This window comes from Mobula birostris, chromosome 7, assembly GCF_030028105.1.
Source record: "Mobula birostris isolate sMobBir1 chromosome 7, sMobBir1.hap1, whole genome shotgun sequence".
NCBI classification, from domain to species: Eukaryota; Metazoa; Chordata; class Chondrichthyes; order Myliobatiformes; family Myliobatidae; genus Mobula; species Mobula birostris.
Window position 1 is genome coordinate 176,960,934 of NC_092376.1, and position 26,144 is coordinate 176,987,077.

General features: G+C 45.1%; 1 protein-coding gene across 1 annotated transcript in view; it reads right to left on the reverse strand.

Annotated features, from left to right (window-relative positions):
• gemin5 (gem (nuclear organelle) associated protein 5) overlaps positions 1-26,144 on the reverse strand; it is a 74,064-nt gene that overhangs the window by 22,451 nt on the left and 25,469 nt on the right. The window contains exons 12-17 of the mRNA XM_072264144.1: positions 25,939-26,012; positions 24,822-25,003; positions 19,203-19,342; positions 16,023-16,194; positions 14,086-14,301; positions 3,175-3,306 (exon numbers count right to left, since the gene is read on the reverse strand). Of these exons, the coding sequence (XP_072120245.1) occupies positions 3,175-3,306; positions 14,086-14,301; positions 16,023-16,194; positions 19,203-19,342; positions 24,822-25,003; positions 25,939-26,012 (916 nt within the window). The remainder of the gene's footprint in view (positions 1-3,174; positions 3,307-14,085; positions 14,302-16,022; positions 16,195-19,202; positions 19,343-24,821; positions 25,004-25,938; positions 26,013-26,144) is intronic.

A 26,144-nucleotide genomic window follows, 5' to 3' on the forward strand; every position in this document is an offset into this window, starting at 1 on the left:
GTAAAGCCCTTTCCACTGCTGACCGCATCTACACAGAGCGCTGTCACAGGAAAGCAGTGTCCACCATCAAGGACCCCAGCATCCAGGCCACGATCTCTTCTCATTGCTGCCATGAGGATTCTGGTACAGGAGCCTCAGGAACTGCACCACCAGGTTTAGGGACTGTTATTACCCCTCAACCATCAGGCTCCTGAACAAAAGTGGATAACTTCACTCAACTTCACTTGCCTCATCAGTCACTCATCCCACAACCGATGGACTCACTTTCAAGGATTCCTCATCTCATGTTCTCAATATTTATTGCTTATTTATTTATTATTATGATTTTTTTTTGTATTTGCACACTTTGCTGTTTTTTGCTGGTTGTTTGTCTGTCCTGTTGGGTGTGGTCTGTCATTGATTCGATTATGGTTTTCAACTTTACTCTGAATGCCCGCAAGAAAATTAATCTCACGGTGACATAAATGAATTTTGATAATAAATTTACTTTGAACAAGGAAATACAATAGAATCAATGAAAAACTAGGCTGAAAGATCTCCGCCTCCCATAACTATACACAAACAATGCCTCATAACCCTCCAAGCCTTTCTCCTCCATGCACCTACCCTGGGGGAAAACTAGGACTACCTACCTAATCCATACCCCTCACGATTTTCTAAGTCAAAAGGTCACAAGTCAGAAGTCAAAGTAAGTTTTTTTTAAAACGAAGTACTTATCCATCATCATATATATCCTCGAGATTCATTTTCTCGCCGACATTTATAGGAAAATTAAAGTACTATAGAATTTATACTTTAAAAATTATGCATACAGTACTGTGCAAAAGTCTTGGATCTATATCTGAGACTTTTGCAGAGTACTGTATGCATAATTTTTCATAAATTCTATAGCATTTCTTTAATCTGCACAGTATCATATTTGTCAACGTGGAGCAAGGAAATTTAACCAATTTCCCCCCGGATCAATAAAGTATGACTATGAGAATTGAGTTTGTAAATCTGGTGGGAGCAAAGGATGTTGGGAATGGCGAGGGTGGAACATCACAGGAGGGTTGTGGGACAGGTGGCGGAGAAGGAGTGCCAGGGGCAGGGAGTGGCATGGGTGCAGGTACACCCAGCCCTCAGGTCATTTGATTCCACACAATTGGTTTACACAATGGCTCTCTGATCCTTCCTGCTCCCTCCCCATCCCTTCCCCTTTTCCCCAACCAACCATGATTCCCCTCTTCCTGACCCCTTCCCACTCTCAGTCCACAATACAGATCCATATTAGAATCAGGTTTATCATCACTCACATTTATCAAATGTGTTATTTGTTTTTGTGGCAGCAGGACAGTGCGATACATAAAATTACTACAGTACAGTGCAGAAGCCTTGGGCTCCCTAGCTATATAGATGTGCCTAAGATTTTTGCACAGTACTGTACATGTCACAGTATACTATCTTGAGATTCATTTTCTTGTAGCATTTACAAAAAATAAAGAAATGCAATAGAATTTATGAAAAGAAATACAGAATCAAACTTGTATGAGGTCACCCTCAGTCTCCGAATAAGCTTCTGGTCTGAACAAATTGTAAACCTTCTTCACGCTCTTTCCACTGAAACAACACCTTTCTCATAACATCACAAAGAGTACTCCAGGTGCAGCCTGGCTCAGTTCGTGGCTTATCAATCCTGCATCCAACACATTGATGCAATCATGAAGGCAGCACACCAGTGGCTCTCACTACTTGGGTGTTTGAGGAGATTTGGCATGTTACTGAAGACTCCCGCAAGTTTCTATAGATGAACCACGGAGAGCATTTTGGAGTGGTTCCGTCTGGTACAATGTACAAGATCAAACGAGGCTACAGAGGGTTATAGACTCAGCAATCTCCATTACTAGTGTTTCGTATCTGAAGATCATCCTCCTCTTTATCCACAATACCACTGTTCAAAGTTTAAATGCAAATTTATGTCAAAGCACATGAATGTCTCCATATACAACCCTGAGAGTTGTTTTCTTGTGTGCATACTCAGTAAATCCAAGAAACAGTATAGAATCAGTACAGAATAGATGGGGAGGAGAAGATAGTGGCGCGACACAGCGCGCGTGGCCGCTCCAGGATGATATCGTATTTGTTAAGTAGGTACTGTGCACAATCCTGATTTGATGGAGACAGACGTGAGAAGCACGGAGGAACATCTGGAGAAACTTCGGAAATGCCTAGTTCGCTGCCGCTGCTACTGTGCGATCGAGAATCTCCGGAGGGGTAGGCCCCAAATCCTTGGCTTTGTCTACTGCCTGTTGCCAGGGCCGGGGTCCAAGCGCTCGGCAGAGATGGTGCTCGGTGCTCAGTATCGGAGGGCTGGTTGGAGGCTCGAAGTTTTCGGATGGACTCAGAGTCGGCTGTGGTCGGGTGCTTCCAGGGTGCTGCATCGGCAAGTTTGCGGCGCTGGAGGTTCATGGCAGGGAGAGTTTCTCCTTTCAACCGTCTGCGTGAGATGTTGGGACCTTCGAGAGACTTTGAGACTTTTTTTTTATGATGCCCATGGTCTGTTCTTTATCAAATTACGGTATTGCTTTGCACTGTTGTAACTATATGTTATAATTGTGTGGTTTGTCTTGTGTTTCTGTAATGTCATTCTGGAGGAACATCATATCATTTCTTAATGCATACATTACTAAATGACAATAAAAGAGGACTGCGTGTCCTCATAATCTAACCTAATATAGGAATCAATGAAAGACCCCACCCAACAGGATGGACAATCAACCAAAGTGCAAAAAACAACAAACTGTGGAAATACAAAATAAATAGATAGAGAACACGTGATGAAAAGTCCCTGAAAGTGAGTCCATAGGTTGTGGGAACAGTTTAGTGTTGGGGTGAGTGAAGTTGAGTGAACTACCATCAGGGAGGAGGTACAGGAAACTGAAAGCTCACACTCACTGATTTAGGAACAGCTTCTTCCCCTCCGCCAGCAGTTTTCTGAACGGTCATGAACCCATTGTTAGAACTTCTTTCCCCTTCGCTATTTTGAAATTTCTAGTAATTTTATCTTTTCACTGCACTGCCAAACAGCTTCACGTGATCTAACACGGTAGTAACAAACCTGATCCCCGCCAACCCTGATCCTCTTGGAGAAATGCACAATTCCCACGACACCAGAGAAGCAAAGAAAAGGTTCACCTGGCTTATCTCTCTTCTTCTCATCCCTCGTCTGGTCCTTCCTGGCCTGAGGGAGCGGGTTTGCAGGGACCTGTGCAGCATTGGGACGCCAGGCTTCCATGCTCTCCTGAGATCCGTGCTCTTCCAGAGGTGCTGTTGGGAATAACCGGGAGACACGTCAATCATACAATCCCAAGGTAAATGATACAATACTGGAAATTAAAGACTGTAAGTCAAGGATCAGCTTTGTTGGCCAGATACTGTACTCTGACATGTGTTGGGGATATGCTGTGGTGTGTTGGTCAGAGTGTGAGATGCAACAACGAACAATTATGAGGAAACACACAACGCTAAATTGAACAGAACTAAACTGAACATTACGACACTGGTTCAATGACGCTGCGGTTTTATGTTTAATAGCCAGTTTTTCGCTTGTTTTTGCCATTTGCGTGATTTGTTCTTTTTTTTGTGCATTGGGTGAAGGGGTTCCACGGTGCTTCTTTGTTTCCTGTCTGACTGCGGGAAGAGAAAACTCAAGAGTTGCATACTGCATGCATACTTTGATAATAAATGTACTTTGAATAACAAATACTTGAAGTTAGAAGTACATATACAAAATAAAATGTGCATAAATACACAACCAGCAAGTATGTACAACATAAACAGCATTATAAAAAATGGTTTATCATGTGTACAGTGCAATGACTGAGGTCACAGACAGAGGGGGATGTGGGAATGCTAAACGGAATGGTTGATCAGATTAGCTGCCAATAACAGAATGCAGAATAAATCACTTTCCCCCCCAGTACCCCTCCTCCTTCCCTTTCTCCTATGATCCACTCCCCACTTCTTTCAGATTTCTTCCTCTCCAGCCCTTTCCCTTTCCTATCCATCTGCTTCACCTATCACCTTCCACCTTGTCCTCCTTCCCCTTCCCCCACCTTCTTATTCTGGTCTCTTCCCCCGTCCTTTCCAGTGCTGAGGAAAGGTCTCGGCTTGAAATGTTGACCACCCACACATTTCCATCCATGCTGCCTGACCTGTGCGTGGCTGCAGACTGAAGTGTTACAGTGCAGGCGGACAATACCACGGTGGGGCAGCGGTTAGCGGAACACTATTACATCTCGGGGCGGAGTTCAGAGTTCAATTCCAATGTCATCTGTAAAGAGACTGTATGTTCTCTAAATGGTACAGAATTGCTTCTCTGAGTGGAGGCCTGTGACTAGTGGTGTGCCACAGGGATCATTGTTATTTGTCATCTATATCAATGATCTGGATGATAATGTGGTAAATTGGATCAGCAAATTTGCTGATGATACAAAGATTGGAGGTGTAGTAGACAGTGAGGAAGGTTTTCAGAGCCTGCAGAGGGACTTGGACCAGCTGCAAAAATGGGCTGAAAAATGGCGGATGGAGTTTAATACAGACAAGTGTGAGGTATTGCACGTTGGAAGGACAAACTAAGGCAGAACATACAGGGTTAATGGTAAGGCACTGAGGAGTGCAGTAGAACAGAGGGACCTGGGAATACAGATACAAAATTCCCTAAAAGTGGCGTCACAAGTAGATGGGGTCGTAAAGAGAGCTTTTGGTACATTGGCCTTTATTAATCAAAGTATTGAGTATAAGAGCTGGAATGTTATGATGAGGTTGTATAAGGCATTGGTGAGGCCGAATCTGGAGTATTGTGTTCAGTTTTGGTCACCAAATTACAGGAAGGATATAAATAAGGTTGAAAGAGTGCAGAGAAGGTTTACGAGGATGTTGCCAGGACTTGAGAAACTGAGTTACAGAGAAAGGTGGAATAGGTTAGGACTTTATTCCCTGGAGCGTAGAAGAATGAGGGGAGATTTGATAGAGGTATATAAAATTATGATGGGTATAGATAGAGTGAATACAAGCAGGCTTTTTCCACTGAGGCAAGGAGAGAAAAAAACCAGAGGACATGGGTTAAGGGTGAAGGGGGAAAAGTTTAAAGGGAACATTAGACGGGGCTTCTTCACACAGAGAGTGGTGGGAGTATGGAATGAGCTGCCAGATGAGGTAGTAAATGTGGGTTCTTTTTTAACATTTAAGAATAAATTGGACAGATACATGGATGGGAGGTGTATGGAGGGATATGGTCCGTGTGCAGGTCAGTGGGATTAGGCAGAAAATGGTTCGGCACAGCCAAGGGCCAAAAGGCCTGTTTCTGTGCTGTAGTTTCTATGGTTCTCCTCATGGAATGCATGGGTATTCGCTGGGTACCCCGGTTTCCTCCCACAGTCCAAAGACATTATGGTTAGTAGACTAACAATTCATTGTAGTCTGCGGGAGGAGAGAGAGCAGTGCGCCGCACGTGCGCAGCCCTCCGGTGAAAAATGATATTGTATCCACTAAATAGGGGCCGTGGACAATTCTGATTTGATGGAGATGGACGCGAAAGCACAGAGGAACATCTGGAGAAAGTTCTGAAATGCTCATTCGCTGCTGTCATTACTGTGCGGTCGGGAATCTTCTGGAGGGAAGGCCTCAAAATCCCCGGCTTTGCCTGCTGTTGGCGACTGAGATTGAGGTCGAATCATTCGGACAGAGATGGCTTTCAGTACTCGGTGTCGGAGAGCTGATTCGGAGGCTCGAAGTTTTCGGATGACTCAGAGACGGATTGTGGTCGGGCATGGCAGGGAGAGTTTTTCTTCCTTCTCCCGTCTGCGTGAGATGTGGGACATTTGAGAGACTTTGAGCTTTTACTGTGCTCATGGACTTCTTCATCAAGTTATGGTATTGTTGCACTGTTGTAACTATATGTTATAATTATGTGGTTTTGTTAGTTTTTTCAGTCTTGGTCTGTCCTGTGTTTTGTGATATCATACCAGAGGAAATATTGTATCATTTCTTAATGCATGCATTACTAAATGGCAATAAAAGAGGACTGCGTGTCTTCATAATCTAAATTATCCCGTGACTATGCGAGGTTTACAGTGAGGGTTGTTGGCCAACGCAGCTCTAAGGGACTATACTGCATTGTATCTCAATACAAATAAATAATTAACGGTGCAAGACTAAGTAGACTGTGACGCTGAGTCCATTTTATTTACTAGGGGAGCGTACAATAGTCTTGTAACAGCCTATTTGACTATTTTACTGTGAGAAAATAATCTTCAGCAGGTTTTCAGGTGGATCTGAGGAATTTATCCACAGTCCGAGCAGAGCTTTATTAGGTCCAAGCAGAAATCACCAGTAAAGACAGGGAAGAAGGTGACATGATTGAGAAAGTGCAGAAGGAAGGAAGGGTCAAGGGTCAACTTTATTTACCATATACATTGACATTGTTGGGAATGTGCTGTGATGTGTTGGTCAGGGTGTGACATCCAACAAAATACAACATTCAACAATTGTAACATTTAAAGAATTATATAAAATATAGTTAGAACTACAGACATAGAATAAGATGTGTATAAATACCAGTGTGGATTTACAATGTATGCAGCATTATAAAATGTGGTTTATAAATAAACGTGAATTCAGAAACACAAGATTCTGGAAACGCACAACAGGCCAGACAGCATCTGTGAAGAGAGGAACAGAGTCAACGTTTCAGGTCAAAGACCTTTCAGCGAGCTGGGAGGATTTACAGATTTGTTTTATTTATCACCTGCACATCATTACAGTGGAATGTGTCCTTTGCAGCAACGACCAACACAGTCCGAGGGTGTACTGGGGGCGGCTCGCAAGTGTCACCATACTTCCAGCGCCAATATGTCCACAACTCACGAACCCTAACCCGTACTTCTTTGCCACGCGGGAGGAAACCAGAGCACCCGGAAGAAACCCACACAGTCATGACTAAGCATACAGGCAGAGGAGTGAATTGAGCCCCGATCTTACAGCTGCCGCAGTAAAGCGTTACGTTAACCACTGCGTTACCTTGCCACCAATAAACTGTATTTATCATTCTCCAAGAGGAAACAGGCTTCGAGGCCAATCAAGGCAGTTTACCACCAACAACGCAGTGCTGCCTTGGTCTTGTCTCAGGATCAGTAGGACGTGGTTCAATCCACGGGCGTAGTGGTTAGCGGGGACTATTACACTTCAGGGCATCCGAGTTCGGAGTTCAATTTCTGTGCCATTCTGTAAGAAGTCTCTGTACGTGGAATGAGTGGGTTTTCCCCGGGTGCTCCAGCTTCCTCTCACAGCCCAAAGGCATACCGGGTAGGTTAACTGGTCATTGTAATTTGTCCTGCGATCAGGGTAGAGTTAATCAGGTTTGTCGGGGGTTGCAGGGCACTATGGCATGAAGGGCCAGAGGGTGTAAATAAATATGCCTGACATCAGACACAGGCACAAAAGTACAGATACTGTTACAACATACAAAATGCTGGGGGATCTCAACAGGCCAGGCAGCATCTATGGAAGTTAATAAACAACCGACGTGTCAGGCCAAGGCCCTTCCTCAGGACTGCTGAAGGATCTCGGTCTGAAACATTTTTCTCCATAGACGCTGCCTGACCTGCTGAGTTCCTCCAGCATTTTGTGTGTGTTGCTCAGATTTCCAGCATCTGCAGAACCTCTTGTGTTTACGACACTGTTATAATTCCACTAAATAGTTCCCTCACACTCGGGCTTGTTTCTGTGCCATACAAATATAAATCAATGACCCTTTCACTGATTCCCCCTTTAGTAACAATAGACAATAGGTGCAGAAGTAGGCCATTCAGCCCTTCGAGCCAGCACCACCATTCACTGTGATCATGGCTGATCATCCACAATCAGTACCCTCTTCCTGCCTTCTCCCCATATCCCTTGACTCCGCTATCTTTAAGAGCTCTATCTAACTCTTTCTTGAAAGAATCCAGAGAATTGGCCTCCACTGCCTTCTGAGGCAGAGCATTCCACAGATCCACAACACTCTATGTGAAAAAGTTTTTCCTCAACTCCGTTCTAAATTGTCTACCCCTTATTCTTAAACCGTGGCCTCTGGTTCCGGACTTCCCCCAACATCGGGAACATGTTTCCTGCCTCTAGTGTGTCCAATCCCTTAATAACCTTAGACGTTTCAATCAGATCCCCTCTCATCCTTCCAAATTCCAGTGTATACAACCCCAGTTACTCCAATCTTTCAACATATGACATTCCCGCCATCCCTGGAATTAACCCAGTGAACCTACACTGCACTCCCTCCATAGCAAGAAAGTCCTTCCTTAAATTTGGAGACCAAAACTGTACACAATACTCCAGGTGGGTCTCACCAGGGCCCTGTACAACCGCAGAAGGACCTCATTGCTCCTAAACTCAACTCCCCTTGTTATGAAGGCCAACATGCCATTAGCTTTCTTCACTGCCTGCTGTACCTGTATGCTTACTTTCAGTGACTGATGAACAAGGACACCCAGATCTCGTAGTATTTCCCCTTTTCCTAACTTGACACTATTCAGATAGTAATCTGCCTTCCTGTTCTTGCTACCAAAGTGGATAACCTCACATTTATCCACATTAAACTGCATCTGCCCACTCACCCAACCTGTCCAAGTCACCCTGCATTCTCATAACATCCTCCTCACATTTCACACTGTCACCCAGCTTTGTGTCATCTGCAAATTTGCTAATGTAACATCATGCAACAGAGAAACAGGCCAACGTGCCTGTACCAATCAGCCATTTAATCTGTAGCCTTCTCAGCCCTGACAGTTCTCATCTTCATCCAGATGCTGAAAGAGTCTCTGTTCCTGTTGGATCCGACTGCTTAATTCGCAGATTAGACTGTTTTATTGCTTTTTTTTTGCAGCTTAACAATTAATTGTCTGCTTGTATTTTGATATAATTATTTATATACAAGTAACTGGTCAATATGCACCTTTGTGGCTATAGTATACAAGTTTAATATGTGTTTACACAAAGTATAATTCTGAAAAGTTCTGGAAGCTTCTTTGCACTGCATTATTTGAATATTTGTTTTCTCATTGGTTAACTTTTATCTATAAACTTGAATGCAATTTTTTCTTAACCATGGGTATAAAAGTAGCTAAACACAAAGCCTTCTTGAACTTAGTTCTTAGTTCCTTAGTCTCTCTCTTTGCTCAGTCTGCTTATCACTGTCTGTTCAATTTTCCTTTATCAACTCTTAATAAAATGATCATGAAGGAACAAGTTTTGTGCCTCTTTCCTGACTTCCGAAAGAATCCTGGATCAAATACGTCAGAATCCAACATCTCTTATAAGATTGAGAGAATGTCTCTGGCGCTCTGAAGACTGTTAAACAGTTGCTTCGTATGATAAGATGGGCACTTGACCTCATTTATGACCTTCCACCTTATCATTTTACCTACAGCGCACTTTCTGTTACTCTGAATTCTGCGATGTTACTGTTTTAACTCATTCTACCTCAATGCATCTGATTTATGTATGTAGGGATACAGTGTGGAACAGGCCCTTCCAGCCCAACGAGCCTCACCGCCCAGCAACACCCCGATGTGACCCTAACCTAATCACAGGACAATTCACAATGACCAATTAACCTCCTAGCAGGTATGTCTTCAGACTGAGGGAGGCAACCGGAGCACCGTGAGGAAACTCTCCCATTCCACAGGGAGGACGTACCCAGGACACCTTGAGCTGTAACAGTGTCATGCTAACAGCTACATTACAGCGGCACTCAGTAATCTCATCCGTATTAGAGTATGCAAGACAAGCTTTTCACTGTGTCTCAGCACCCAAGACATACCAGCTTACCAACTCCCCCTCCCTCACGAGATTCACTGCACACCAGGGCAATTGAGAATGGCCAGTTGTCCCACTGACCCTTTCATCGCTGCAATGTGGGAGGAAACCGGAGCACCCAGGGGCAGCCCACGTGGTCACGGAGGACGTGCAAACTCCACACAGACAGAACCAAAGGTCAGGATCAAACGGGGGATAATGATGCTGAGAGGCTGTAACACCATAAGCCGTACTACAACGTTACCCATTGTCAACCCTTGACCTCAGACCATAAGACATAGGTGCAGCAACAGACTATTTGGCCCCGAGTATTCTCCACCATGATAGATTAATTTCCCCTCTCAACCCCATTCAGAATCAGGTTTATTATCACCGGCATGTGACGTGAAATTTGTTAACTTAGCAGCAGCAGTTCAATGCAATACATAATCTAGAAGAATAAATAAATAAAATCAATCAATCAAAAAATTGAATAGATTAAAAATTGTGCAAAAAGCAGAAATAATATATAATAAAGAAGTGAGGTAGTGTTCACGGGTTCAAAGTCCATTTAGGAATTGGATGGCAGAGGGGAAGAAACTGTTCTTGAATCGCTGAGTGTGTGCCTTCAGGCTTCTGTATCTCCCACTTGATGGTAACAGTGAGAAAAGGGCATGTCCTGGGTGCTGGAGGTCCTTAATAATGGACGCTGCCTTTCTGAGACACCACTCCCTAAAGATGCCCTGGGTACCTTGTAGGTTAGTGCCCAAGATGGAGCTTACTAGATTTACAACCTTCTGCAGCTTCTTTCGGTCCTGTGCAGTAGCCCCTCCATACCAGACAGTGATGCAGCCTGTCAGAATGCTCTCCACCGTACAACTATAGATGTTTTTTGAGTGTATTTGTTGACATACCAAATCTCTTCAAACTCTTGATGAAGTATAGAGCATCGATATGTTGGGACCAGGTTAGATCCTCAGAGATTTTGACACACAAGAACTTGAAACTGCTCACTCTCTCCATTTCTGATCCCTCTATGAGGATTGGTTTGTGTTCCTTCGTCTTACCCTTCCTGAAATCCGCAATCAGCTCTTTTGTCTTACTGACGTTAAGTGCCAGGTTGTTGCTGTGACACCACTTCACTAGTTGGCGTATCTCACTCCTGCATGCTCTCTTGCCTCCATCTGAGATTCTACCAACAATGGTTGTATCGTCAGCAAATTTATAGATGGTATTTGAGTTATGCCTAGCCACACAGTCATGGGTATAGAGAGAGTAGAGCAGTGGGCTAAGCACACACCCCTGAGGTGTGCCAGTGTTGATCATCAGCGAGGAGGAGATATTATCACTAATCTGCACAGATTGTGGTCTTCCGGTTAGGGAGGTGAGGATCCAATTGCAGAGGACCAGGTTCTGTAACTTATCAGTCAGGATTGTGGGAATGTTGGTGTTAAATATTGAGCTATAGTGGATGAACAGCATCCTGACGTAGGTGTTTGTGTTGTCCAGGTGGTCTAAAGCCATGTGGAGAGCCATGGAGATTGCATCTGCCGTTGACCTATTGTGGTGATAGGCAAATTCCAATGGGTCCAGGTCCTTACTGAGGCAGGAGTTCAGTCTGGTCATGACCAACCTCTCATAGCATTTCCTCACTGTCGATCTGAGTGCTACTGGGCGATAGCCAGTAAGGCAGCCCACATTATTCTTCTCAGGCACTGGTATAATTGTTACCTTTTTGAAGCAAGTGGGAACTTCCACCCATAGCAGTGAGAGGTTGAAAATGTCCTTGCATACTCCCGTCAATTGCCAAGCACAGGTTTTCAGAGCCTTACCCGGTATTCCATCCGGCCTTCCACCTTGCAAGGGTTCACTCTCTTTAAAGACAGCCTAACATCGGCCTCTGAGACAGAGATCACAGGGTCACCGGGTGCAGCAGGGATCTTCACAGCTGTACTTGTGTTCTCCCTTTTAAAGCAGGCATAGAAGGTGTTGAGTTCATCTGGTAGTGAAGCATTGCTGCCATTCATGCTATTGGGTTTCACTTTGTAGGAAGTAATGTCTTGCAAATCCTGCCAGAGTTGTCGTACATCCGATGTTGCCGCCAACCTCATTTGAAATTGTCTCTTCGTCCTTGAAATAGCTCTCCGCAGACCATACCTGGTTTTCTGGTACAAATCTGGGTCGCCAAACTTGAATGCCACAGATCTAGACTTCAGCAGACGACGTACCTCCTGGTTCATCCATGGCTTTTGGTTTGGGAATGTACAGTAAGTCTCTGTAGGCACACACTCATCCACACAGGTTTTAATGAAGTCGGTAACATCTGCAGCATACTCATCCAGATTCAAAGATGAATCCCTGAATACAGTCCAGTCCACTGATTCAAAGCAGTCCTGTAGGCGCTCCTGTGCTTCCCTTGTCCATTCCTTCTTGGTCCTCACTGCTGGTGCTGCAGACTACAGTCTCTGCCTATACTCAGGGAGTAGAAATACAGCCAGTTCATACTTCCTGAAGTGAGGGAGTGGAATAGCACGGTAGGCATTCTTGATGGTGGTGTAACAATGGTCGAGTGTGTTGTTTCCTCTGGTATTGCAAGTGATCTGTTGATGGTAATTGCTTAGTGATTTTTTTCAGACTGACCTACTTAAAATCCCCCAAAACGATAATGAAGGCATTAGGGTGCACTGTTTTGTGCATGTTGATCCCATTGCTCAGATCATCTGAAGCCTGATTGACATTGGCCTGAGGTGGAATATATACTGCTACCAAAATGATCCTGGAAATCATGGATGGCACTTAGCAGGTATATATTCCAGGTCTGGTGAGTAGAATTGGGACTGCACTGATATATTTGTGCACCAAGAAGAGTTGATCATGAGGCACTTCACTGCACTTCTGCTTTTGCGAGACCTTCCCTCAGTAACCTTTCAGATCCTCACTGATCAATAACCTATCAAGTTCCACTCTAAACATCCCCCATGACTTGTCCTCCACAGATTTACTATTACCTGGCTGAAGAAATTCTTCCTCATCTCTGAGACATCCGGATATTCTGAGGCTGTGCCCTCTGGTCCTAGGCTCCCCCGTCACAGGAAACATTCTCTCTACATCCACTCTATCTCAACATTTCAGTATTGAAAGCTCAAAGTAAGTTTTATTGGCAGAGTACAAATGTATCAGGGTGGTTTTCATACAACCCTGAGATTCATTTTTCTGTGTGCGTACCCAGCAAATCTAAAGAATAGTAACTATTACAGGATTAGTAAAAGATCACTCACAACACGCTGGAGGAACTCAGCAGGTCGGGCAGCATCTGTGGAAAAGATCAGTCGACGTTTTGGGCCAGAACCCTTCGTCAGGATGGAGCCAGTCTTTTCGACCAATCTTTTCCACGGATGCTGCCCGACCTGCTGAGTTCCTCCAGAGTGTTGTGAATGTTGCTTTGGCCCCAGCATCTGCAGATTATTTTGTGTTTAATAAAAGATCAACCAGAGTGCAGAAGACAACAAACTGTGCAAATGCAAATATAAATAAATAGCAATAAATAATGAGAACATGAGATAACAAGATACAGAGTTCTTAAAGTGAGATCATTGGTTGTGGGAAGATCTCATTGATGTGGGAAGATGGGAAGATCTCAATGATGGGGCAAGTGAGTGTAGTTATCCCCTTTTCAATAGGCTTCAGTGAGATCACCTCCCCACCTTCTAAACTCCAGCGAGTACAGGCCCAGAGTCATCAGTGCTCCTTACATGTTAATCCATTCATTCTTGGAATCATTTTACATAGTAGGGTTATGGGGAAAAGGCAGGTAGATGGAGCTGAGCTTACGGACAGCTCAGCCATGATCTTATTGAATGGCGGGGCAGGCTCGATGGGCTGGATGGCCTACTCCTGCTCCTATTTCTTATGTTCTTAAGTTCATTCTCATGAACTTCCTCTGAACCCTCTTCAATGGCAGCATATCCTTTCTTAGATATGTGGTCTCACAATATTCCAAAGTGAGGCCTCACCAGTGCTTTATAAAGCCTCAACATTACATCCTTGCTTTTATATTCTGGTCCTCTCAAAATGAATGCTAATGTTGCATTTGCCTTCACCACCACCAACTCGACCTGCAAGTTAACTTCTGAGGAATTCTGTAGAACTCCAAAGTCCCTTTGTACCTCCTCTGAACTGCTAGATATTGCCCTCAAAATGGGGTCAGAGGTTAGTGTCCACCTCTCTGGGCCATGGAATAGAAGCAATCAGTCATACCTGGCACCTTAGAGGTTCCAACAAATCCCGTTTCGACTTCCCTGGAACATTCCGGCTCCTCGCAGACATGGGGGGTGGGAATGGCCTCCGACGGAGTGTCCGAAAATCCCACCCCTCCCAAACCCTCAACGCCCTTGTCCGTTTTTTTCTTGGCTTTCTTGGATTTGGGCTTCAAGCCGTTTATCTTCTTCCTTTCCATCTCGGAGAACTTCTTCCCTAATTGAGGAACAAGGACCACATTTCAGAGATAGTTAAAGACCAGAAAGATCACGGTCAGCTTTACCCATCACATCACAGGAAGACTAAAACATTGAAGCATACAGTGAAACGCATCATCAGTTTTTAGTTTTGCGATGCGCTGGGGGCAGCACACAAGTGTCGCCGCGCTTCCAGCACAAACATAGCACGCCAACAACTTGCCAGCACCAACCTGTACATCTTCGGACCGTGGGAGGAAACCAGAGCACCCGGAGGAAACCCACACGGTCACGAGGAGAACGTACAAACTCCTTACAGACAGTGGTGGGAACCGAACTCCGATCTTACAGCTAGCGCAGTAAACCATTACACTAACCAGTACACTACCGTGTAAAGGTAACTTTACCCTCATCTGCACAAGTCCATGTATGCACAGTTGCAATGAAATGCTTACTTGCAGCAGCATTACGGTGCATAACATGAGAGCCCCCACACATGCAGGATAAACACAAGCTGCAACTGCACTGCATGAGACCACAAGGAACTCCAGAGAGAGTTCTCAGAGAAGAGGCTGGTTTATGAAACACGCTGAGACGTGTCCATAACTCTCTGCAGTTTCTTGAAGTCACACGCAGGCCAGTTGCCGTACCGAGCCGCGGTGCATCTGGACAGGATGTTTTCTACGTTGCATTGAGGGTCGTCAGGGACCGGCTGAATCTCCTTGGCCTTCTCAGGAAGTAGACCATGGTGCCTACTTCTCAGAATAGCTTCTTGACCATGGGGTCTCTGAGGTTGGACCAGGACAAATTGCTTTATTGTCGCTAGCTCGTTATTGTTGAGAAAATGTCCTGGAAATGTTCCCAACAGCAGCACAGCAGGAGCACCTTCACCAGAGGGACTTCTACAAGTCAAATGGGAAGGGCGACCCCTGCCACAAGAAACCACACACAGCTCTGCAGGTTATGGAAACCAGCCTCTTCTCCATGGACTCTTACTGAGAAATGAGACAAACAGCCAGCAAAAACAAAGACCCACCAACCCCGGACATTCTCTCTTCTCCCCTCTCCTATCCGGCAGAAGATACAAAAGCCCAAAAGCACGTCCCACCAGGCTCAAGGACAGCTTCTACCCCACTGCTATTGGACTCTTAGTTTGACCACTGGTACAACAAGCTGGACTCCTGGCCTCACAATTGACCTCGTTGTGACCTTGCACTTTATCGTTTACCTGCACTGCACTCTCTCTGTAGCTGCTACACTTAATTCTGCATTGTCATTGTTTTCCCTTGTTCTACCTCAGTGCTCTGTGTAATGATCTGATCTGTATGAACAGTATGCAAGACAAGCCTCTCGCTGTATCTCGGTACAAATGACAATGATAAACCAATTCTGATTCCATCTCAAGCGCAGTAAACACTGGCCTAACAGCCAGACCCACACCCATAAACAATTAATACAAAGAGAGGCTGCACGGTAACATTAGTGGTGAGTGTAACGTTATTATAGACCTGTGTTCAATTTCTACTGCTGTCTGTAAGGAGTTTGTACATTCTCCCAGTGACCGTGTGGGTTTCCTCCCGGTGCTTCCGTTTCCTCCCACAGTCCAAAGATGTAGTAGGTTCACTGGTCACATGAGTGTAATTGGGCTGTAGGGGCTCATTGGCCCAAGAGGGCCCGTTACTGTGCTGTATCTCTAAATAAAACTAAAAGAAAACAAAATGCACATTGTCAGTACTGTACCTTGAGGTGGTCTGGTGTGTTCCTGCTTTGAAACCTCCCATCGCCGCACCGTGAAGTCGTCCCCTCCTGTCCAGACCACATCTGCCTCCACTGGCGACCACTGCACTCCCAGCAGTCTCCCCGCGTGTCCTCGGTAGTTGCACTTGGGCTCCTCCTTCAGGACGTCCCACACCTGCAGCCCAAAGAACCGTTAACATATAACATTAACAGCACGGAGAACTGTTAACATTTACACACGGTGACATTCAACCACCAGGCTCCCGATCCGGTGTGGATAACTTCACTCACCTCAACACTGACCTGACTCACTGTCACGGACAGGACTCTACAACTCATGCTCTCAGTATTATTTATCTATTTATTATTGGCATCATTTGTCCCCTTTTCCACATTAGATACTTGTCCCACTCCCATCAGGGAGGAGGCTACGTAGCATCCACACCAGGACCACCAGACTCAAAAACAGTTACTTTCCCCAAGCAATAAGTCTGATCAACACCTCTACCCACCCACTCACTCACCCACCCACCCACCCCTCCACACCCCCAACCACCACTACTTTATCATTTCCCGTCAGTCACCTTACGTACAGACACTCCTGTGCCTAGTGTCATTTTATGAACATACAATCAATCTATAAGCTACCTTATGTATTTATATTTATATTTTTTATTATTGTTGTGTTCTTTAACTTTTTTTTTGTTCTGCTTTGGGTTTTGAGTAACAACTATTTTGTTCTTCTTTACACTTGTATACTGAAAATTACATTAAACAATCTTGAATTTTATGCATAACTTTTCATGAATTCTATTGCAAAATTTTCTTCTAAACGCCTGCAAAAAAATAAATCTCCAGGTAGAGTATGGTGACATATGCACAAGAGATTCTGCAGATGGGGGAAATCCAAAGCACCACACACAAAATGCTGGAGGAACTCAGGAGGTTCGGCAGCATCTATGGAATAAAGCATCGACATTTCAAGCTTGTATGTGGTAACATACGTACTCTGACAACAAATTTATTTTGAATTTGACTATGAAGCCAAGCTTTTCATTGCCTTGTCTCGATAGGTGTGACAATAACAAACCATTACCAATTCCATCTCCACCAGCCTCTGGGGAAGTGCGCCCTCTCCTGGTCAATGGGTCTCTTGCTACTTTATTTACTGAACCAAAACACTAGGTTTGCAATGCTCCCTTTCTCTGCTCAAAGATGGATAACCATTTGCTCTGGTCTCTCTACAGACCCAACCTCGTACCCATCTCAACCAGTCTGAGAAATCTCCTCTGCACCACAGTGTTCCGGAACAATGTGGCTCACTACCATAAAACATAGGAGGAGAATTAGGCCATCTAGCCCATCTAGTCTGCTGTCATTCCATCATGGCTGATTTATTATCCTTCTCAACTGCACTCCCCTGCCTCCTCCCCATAACCTTTGTTGTCCTGAATAATCAAGAACCAATCAAACTCTGTTTTAAATATACCCAATGATTTGACTCCTTAGCCATCTGTGGCAATGAATTCCACAGATTCGCCATCATCAGGCTAAAGAAATTACTTTACATCTCCATTCAGAATGGACGCCCCAGAATTTGGGCGGCAGTGTGGAGATACGTCTCTACCAAAGGAGGTTTTGGCGCTCCTTCCTTCGCTGGCCTGCAGGTCACCCTTGGGCCCCGATCAGGGTCACGTGAAGGCGCAGGAACAGGTGGTGGCTGGTCGTATGAGCACCTGGTGCACATCACAAGTCCTGGTTATGCGACCACTGATGTCAGGCAGACGATTTCTGAAGAGTGTTGATAATGGCTGGGATCACCCGTCTTGTAAAGACACTGGCCAGAAGAATGCAATGGCAAATCACTTCTGCAGAGAAATTTGCCAAGTACGTGAGACTAGGATCACCACATCATACAACATGGCACATAATGACGATGCCATACGACGCGGCACAAAATGATGAAGTGTCCGGAGGCGCTCCCACGCTTGGAAACATCCTCTGCATGGCCACTCTGTCCAAGCCTTTCAATGGGATCCCTCATCATTCGTCTAAGCTCCAGCGAGTACAGGCTCAGAGCCACCAAACACTCATGAACCTCCTCTGGACTCCTTCCAATGTCAGCACGTCCGTTCTCAGATAAGGGGCCCAAAACGGCTCACACTACATTCTTACCAGTGGCTAATAAAGCCCCAACATGACAGCTTTGCTTCTATCTTCTCGTCCTCTCCGAATGAATGCTAACCTCACACTTGCTTTCCTCACCGCCGACTCGACCCGCAAGTGTTTTACAGCATTGCTTTTATATCTACTGTGCTTTTTGATGCTGTATCAGATCCAGAGTAACAATCTCCTTTACACTCAGCTACTGAAGATTGACAATAAACCATCTTGGACCTATAGCGCAGGGGTTCCCGAATTTTCTTGTGCCATAGGCAAATCCAATATCATTAAGCTAAAGATCCGTGGACTCCAGGTTGGGAATCTCTGCTTTAGGGAACCCTGTACGAGGACTCCCAAGTACGTCTCTGGGATGTGGGAGGAAACTGGAGCACCCGGAGGAAACCCACATGGTCACAAGGAGAATATGCAGACACCGCGCGCGCACACATACATACACACACACACACACACACACTGAGGGGAGATCTAATGGAGAGGCAGGAACTACCTTTTCCCCAGGGTTTAAATGTCGAATACCAGGGGGCAAGCATTTTAAGTCAACGTTTTGAACTGAAACTCTTCACCGATCCTGATGGAGGGTTTCAGCCTGAAACACTGACTGTTCATTCCTCTCCACAGACACCAACTGACCTGCTGAGTTCCTCCAGCATTTTGAGTCTGTTCCTCTGGACTTGCAGAATCTGCAAAATCTCCTGTGATTAAGCATTTAAGGTGAAAAGGGGAAAGTAGTTTACAGGAAATACATGGGGCAAGATTTTCTGATAATGAGAAGGTGGTGTGTGCCTGGGATGGACTGCCTGTGGTGCTGGAAGCAGATGCATGGCATCGAACGTACAGGGAATAGAGAGATATGGATCACGTACAGGCAGAAGGGATGAGTTAATTTGACATTTTGCTCGGCACAGATATTGAGGTGCTACTTCCTGCGTCCCACCTTCATGTAAAACACACCCCATTCGGTCTTCAGCACAACAGTCGATTCCTAGACCGAACACTCACCTGGGCAGTACCGTCGTAGCAGGCAGACACCAGCGTGGCATCATGGTGGGGGCTCCATGCCAGGCTGGTGATCTTCGCTGTGTGCCCAGTGAGGGTTCGGAACGGCTCAGTCATCGTGGTCGGCGTTCCAGAGGGATGTTCTGGGACAGGAAGAGAAATAGTAAATTCAATCAGTTCATTATTCTCACATGGGGACAGTTCACAAATCTGGTTGGTGAATTGGTTTATTAGTGTCACGTGTACCCACTGCACACCATCCATACAGATCAGTTCATCGCATCAGTACACTGAGGTAAAACAGTAACAGATCGTAGAATAAAGTGGTACAGTTAGAGTGCACTGCAGGCAGACAATAAGGCGAAAGGTCATAACGAGGTAGATTGGGAGGCCAGGAGTCCGTCTTACTATACTAGGGAACTATTCAATAGTCTGATAACAGTGGGGTAGAAGCTGTCCTTGGGCCTGGTGGACGTGCTTTCAGTCTTTTGTGTCTTCTGCCTGATGGGAGAGGGGAGAAGAGAGAATGTCTGGGGTGGGTGGGGTCTTTGATCATGCTGGCTGTTTTACTGAGACAGTGGGAAGTGTAGACAGAGTCCGTGGAGGGGAGGCTGGTTTCTGAGAGCGATCCATACCTGTCCTGGAAAGAATCTGTTTTGGTTGGTCCTCGAGTGAAGAGCATCAATTGCGCCAACAATCGATACAGTCCGAGGATACGTTGGAGACAGATCTCAGGAATCGCCATGCGTGCAGCGCCAACAACCTACTGACCTTCAACTGTACATCCTTGGAATGTGGGGGGAAACGAGCAATAGGAGGAAACTCACACGGTTACAAGGAGAACATACAAATTCCTTACACACAGTGGTGGGAACTGAAAGGGAAAAGAGAGAATCTCCAAGCTGAGGGGGTCTTCAATCACGTTGGCTGCAAGATCATAACGAGTTAGACTGTTAGGCAGATGGAATAGGTTCAATTCACTGTTATGGTCAGTGCTAGCACTAAGGGCCAAAGGGCCTGTTCCTGTGCTTTTATGAGCATCCAGAGATCTCACAGTTGCAACATGGGAACTCGCCGTGGAGGGACAGCCCAGGATCTCTCGGTAAGGGATGGACGCCCCGGGATCTCTCAGCACGGAGGTGGGGGGGGGGAACGCCCCGGGATCTCTCAGCACGGAGGTGGGGGGGGGGGGGGGGGAGAAAACGTCCCGGGATCTCTCGGCACTGGGGGGGGGGGGGGGGAATGCCCAGGGATCTCTCGGTACGGGGGTGGGGGGACACCCCGGGATCTCTCGGCACGGGAGGGACACCCCCTGGGATCTCTCAGAGTTAGAATATAGAACGGTAGAGCACAGTTCCAGCCTTTTGATGCACAATGTTCTTCTGACTTTGTAACCTACTCCGAGATCAATCTAACCCTTCCCTCCCACATTGCCTCCATTTTTCTATCATCCAAGTGCCTATCTAAGAGGCTCTTAAATATCCCCAATGTATCTGCCTCTATCACCACCCCTAGCAGGGCGTTCCACACACCCACCACTCTCTGCATAAAAAAACTACCTCTGAGTTAGGGGAAAAAGACGGTATCCATTCACCCTATGCCCCTCGTGATTTGACACACCTCTATAAAATCACAACTCAGTCACCAGTATGCCAAGAGTTCTATCCTCTCTAACCTCTCCCCATAGCCCAGTCACTCGATTTACAATCAGGTTCACTGTAATTCAAATGGCACAGGAGCAGAATTAGGCAGTTCAGCCCATCCAGTTTGTTCTGCCATTTCATCATGGCTGATTCATTATCCCCTTCAACCCCATTCTCCTGCCCTCTTGCAGTAACAGAATTAGAATCAGGCTTAATATCACCTAAACACGTTGTGAAATTTGTTTTGCGGCAGCAGTACATTGTAATACATAATAATAAAAACTATAAATTACAATAAGTACATACAAAATAAGAAAATCAAATAAGTGGCGCAAAAGAGAGGGAATAAATAGTGAGGAAGTGTTTGTGGGTTCATTGTTCATTCAGAAATCTGATGGTGGAGGGGAAGACGCTGTTCCTGAATTGTTGAGTGTGTGTCTTCAGACTCCTGTACTTCCTCCCTGACAGTAGCGATGAGAAGAGGGCATGTCCTGGGTGATGGGGGTCCTCAGTAATGGATGCTGCCTTTTGGAGGCACCATCTTTGATACCCTAACTAATCAAGAACTTATCAACCTCCGATTTAAATACACCCAGTGACTTGGCCTTCACAGTTACCTGTGGCAATGAATTTCAGTTTCACCACCCTCTGGCTAAAGAAATTCCTTATGCCTGTTCTAAATTGACACCCTTCAAGTCTGAGGCTGTGCATCATCACTGACATAATCTGTCATTCTGCGGGAACCGTACATTGCAAGACAGAAAAATTAAAAACAAAGGCGAAATAGCGGGGTAACGATTGTGGGTTCACAGACAGTTCAGAAATCTGATGGTGGAAGGACATGTTGGATCCAAAAGTTTAATTCTTAGATTAGACTGTTTAATTATTTCCTTAGCAGTTTAACAATTAATAATCTGCTTGCATTTCAAGTAGTTCTCATATGCATGTAACAGTTTAATGTGCCCCTTAGTGGCTGGAATATGTATATGCAAGTTCTGTGTATCTGCCAGAACAGCCTTTCTCACCTTTTTGTCCTGGAGGAACCCTTCAAATAATTTTCAGGTCTGAGGGAACCCCTGCATAAAAATTATTATATCTACAACTCACAGTACATTAGAGTGATCAGTAAGCATAGACATAATAACACAAAAATATCTGTCAATGCTCTTTTGAGTAGAGAATGAATTTTTAGGCAACCTTTTTTTGAAAAAATAAGAGTTAAGTTTAGCTTAACTTTCTTGAAACTAACCTGTATCTTTCCCTTTCATCAATTTTAAAAACTCATAAGACAAACATAATAAATTTCTCAATTCTGGGTCAAACTGGAGATAAGCACACACGGAATTCACCTTCAACTGAAATGAGACGATTTCTATCCTTGCTCGATGCTTGTTAAACAAGAAAATGCTTGCTTACACGTGTAAGAAAGTTGAAAGTTACATCAAAATGTTCATTGCTTTTCTATGGATGACAGGATACTCTTCTTTCACAGAAATCCATAATTTGTCCAGGGCAGGTCAGTAAATCTCATCTTGAGTGCATGATCAGAGTACAACTCACAAGGTTCTTCCTCTTCTCTCAAAGCCAAGATCTCGGGCTGAGCAGAAGATTTAGAGAAAGGATCTCTCACCCGGTCATGCACTGGTGTGGAAAGGGAGGAAAAGTACTGCTCACTTTTGTTCTGAAGTTCTTCCAGGTGGTTTTCAATAAGACTCAAGACTTTCTGATCTCCTTCCTTACTCTCAAGCCCAAGAAGCAGTGGAAACATTTCGAGATTTACTTTTGCAGCATGATTTTTCCAAAGATTCAGTTTCCTTTTAAATACAAGAATCTTGTCACTTGAAGTCAAAACATTTTCTCCAGGGCCTTGCAGAGACTCGTTGAACTGGCTCATATGTTAAGTAGACTAGTTTCTGCAGCCATTCTTCATCTTCAAAGGACTTAGCAAAATCTGGCCTGCTTTTTCCTTGAAAGTACTCCTGCAATTCACCTTTCAGCTCAAACTGTTGAGAACTCTTCCTCTGCTAAGCCACCGGTTTTGTGCATATAGCAGGAGGTTGGTGTGTTCTTTGTCCAGGTTTTCACAGTTTTTTTCAAACATTCTCGAATTAAATGGTCATAAAGCCACTAAATAACTTGCTTCCTGATCATTTTACTGACTGTGACTTTATTTTCAAAAGCTTTAATCTGCTTGTTTTGAGATTCCAATAGTCATTTAAAATAATCAGCATTTTTACTTGTCATATGGCCGTGATTTGTATTTAAGTGTCTTTTCAATTTTACTGGAGCCACAGCTACATTTGCAAGTTGTTTGCCACAGACTAGTTACGATGGAATAGGAGCACTTGCATCACCAGTCCATGTAAAACCCATTAATAAGCAGCTTTCATTGTAAAGTCGGACTTTTTTTTGTGTCTGTTGTTGCTCTAGTGCAGTGAAATGACTCAGAAAGATTGTAATTCTTCATCATTAACCTTATCAGAATTGTCCATAGGCCACGGCCTAGTATCCTCCTCTTCCAATATCACCAGACCGGACCGTCTTAAGAATGAAAATTTCCCTCCAATTTTCTACCACACTAGTAGGGTTTGTTTGCTCCCATAAGCCAGTCAGTGGTGCACAAGGGGAAGTTGGGGGAGGAAATTCAGGAGGGAGAGGCTGACGTCACAGCCCAAATTGGACGAGTCCATTCAATGCTCAGAAAACACACTTCAGGCTCCTCATCAGCCTACCATCCTCCCCTCCGTGTAATTCAGTGCTCATCAATTATCAACCTACCATCGGCAGGAGGAGAAGATGGCGGTGCGCCTGCATGTGCCCAGCCCTCCGGTGAAAAATGATATCGTATCTGTTAAATAGGGGCCGTGGACAATTCTGATTTGATGGAGAATGGATGTGAAAGCACAGAAGAACATCTGGAGAAATTTCTGAAACACCCGTTCGCTGCTGTCGTTACTGTGTGGTCGGGAATCTTTTGGAGGGTAGGCCTCAAAATCCCCGGCCTTGCCCGCTGTTGGCGACCGAGAAGGAGGTCGAATCATTCAGACAGAGATGGCGCTCAGTACTCGGTGTCAGAGAGCTGATCAGAGCTCGAAGTTTTCGTTTGACTCAGAGTCGGACCGTGGTCGGCATGGCAGGGAGAGTTTTTCTTCCTTCTCCCGTCTGCGTGAGATGTGGGACATTTGAGAAACTTCGAACTTTACTGTGCTCATGGACCCCTTCATCAAGTTATGGTATTGTTGCACTGTTGTAACTATATGTTATAATTATGTGGTTTTGTCAGTTTTTTCAGTCTTGGTCTGTCCTGTGTTTTGTGATATCACACGGGAGGAAATAATGTATCATTTCTTAATGCATGCATTACTAAATGACAATAAAAGAGGACTACGTGTCTTCATAATCTAAATTCATCCTCCCCTCCGTGCAATACAGCACTTACCAATCATCAATGGCCCCTGCTACCTTGCGTTAAAAACGGAGAACGGGCTCAAGCAAATAAACACAGTCCTGCTGTACTGGGCTGAGATTGCAGACGGCTGCACGGTCACTGCCCACCACTGCTGGCGCTAGCGTCGTGTGAAGTTCAAACAATGATGTTTTTTAAATCGCGGAACCCTGGATGAGAAACCCTGACCTATTGTGTGATCATTGGTACTTTATTATTTGAATAAGGGGCATCTCATTGGTTGGCTCTTATCTACAAATTTGATTGAAATTTTCCTTGTGTAAATAAGCTGCAAGAGGTCAGCGCCATCTTAGTCCCTCAGCATTTCATCCCTCCCTTCACTTCGTACACTTCTATCACTGTTGATTTCAATTTCTCTTTGTTCTAATAAAATGATCAGGAAGCAACTTTTGTGCCTCTTCCCTGACTTCTGAAAGAACTTTGGATTAAAATCATTACAATCCAACAGTCAGGTGGGAGTGGGATGGTGGGGGGGGGGGTGGGAATGGAAGCTGAAGGCCTGCAGACACTTACCCAACACAGTCCTGAGGTTGTGGACGTAGACCACTGCGTTGTTGGATCCCGAGGCCAGCAGGAAGCCGAGCTCAGGGTCTGTGCTGTGAGTGTGGTGCCAGCGGATGGCATTGATGAGTTTGTGATGTGTCTGGATGGTGCACAGTAACGTCAGGAGTGGAGCCTGGAAGATCTCAATGGAGCTGTAACAAGCAGAAAGCAGGGAGACCCAGCTGGGTAACAAAGCCAGAAACATGCAACTGATCCCAACAAAGAAGAGAGGCCATAAGGCAGAATCACTCCTCATAAAGCATGGGACAGACCCATCGGCCTAACTGCTCCACACTGACTAACGTGCCCCCTTCACGACCTTTGGCCTATTTCATCTGTGCTGAACCATTATTCTGCCTAGTCCCATCGACCTGCACCCAGACCAGTGCCCTCCATACCCCTCCCATCCACGTAACTACCCAAAGTTCTCTTAAATGTTGAAATTGAACCTGCACCACCACTTCCACTGGCAGCTCATTCCACACTCTCACTACCCTCTGAGTGAACATATTACCCCTCAGGTTCCCCTTAAACATTTCACCTCTCACCTTTAACCCATGACCTCTAGTACTCATCTCACCCAACCTCAATGGAAAAAGCTTGACTGCATTTACCCTATCTATACCCCTTATAATTTTGTAAACCTCTATCAAATCTCCTCTCAGGCTTCTACATTCTAGCGAATACAGTCCTAGAACTTTTCCCTATAACTCAGGTGCTCAAGACCCAGCAACATCCCTATAAATTTTCTCTGCATTTTTTCAATCTTATTTACATCTTTCCTGTAGGTGGGTCACCAGAACTGCACACAACACTCCAAGTTAGGCCTCACCAACATCCTATACGACTTCAACATAACATCTCATCTCTTGTACTCAATGCTTCGATTTATGAAGGTCAATGTGCCAAAAGATTTCTTTACGACCCTAGCTACCTGTGACACCACTTTCAAGGAATTACGGACATGTACTCCCTTTGTTCTACCACGTAAACCGTTTATTCCGTGAGCTACGGCCACTGCATCTTGGTGAAGGTGACAATAACGGAGTCTGAAACTAAAAGACAAATGGCGAGGTGTTCCTCTTACCCGTCGTCATTGCCGATCGCCAGGACTGTCCCATCCGGCTTCCAACTCAGCTCACTGCGGCCTGGGAGTTTGTGCTGCAGGATCAAGGGGAATTTTCGAAGAATTATTTCCAGCTAATTCACTTCTCATCAACCCCAGCACTTGTCCGGACAAGGGCAACTCCAATCATACTTGGGGGCAGCTTGACACCCACAAAGGATTGTGAT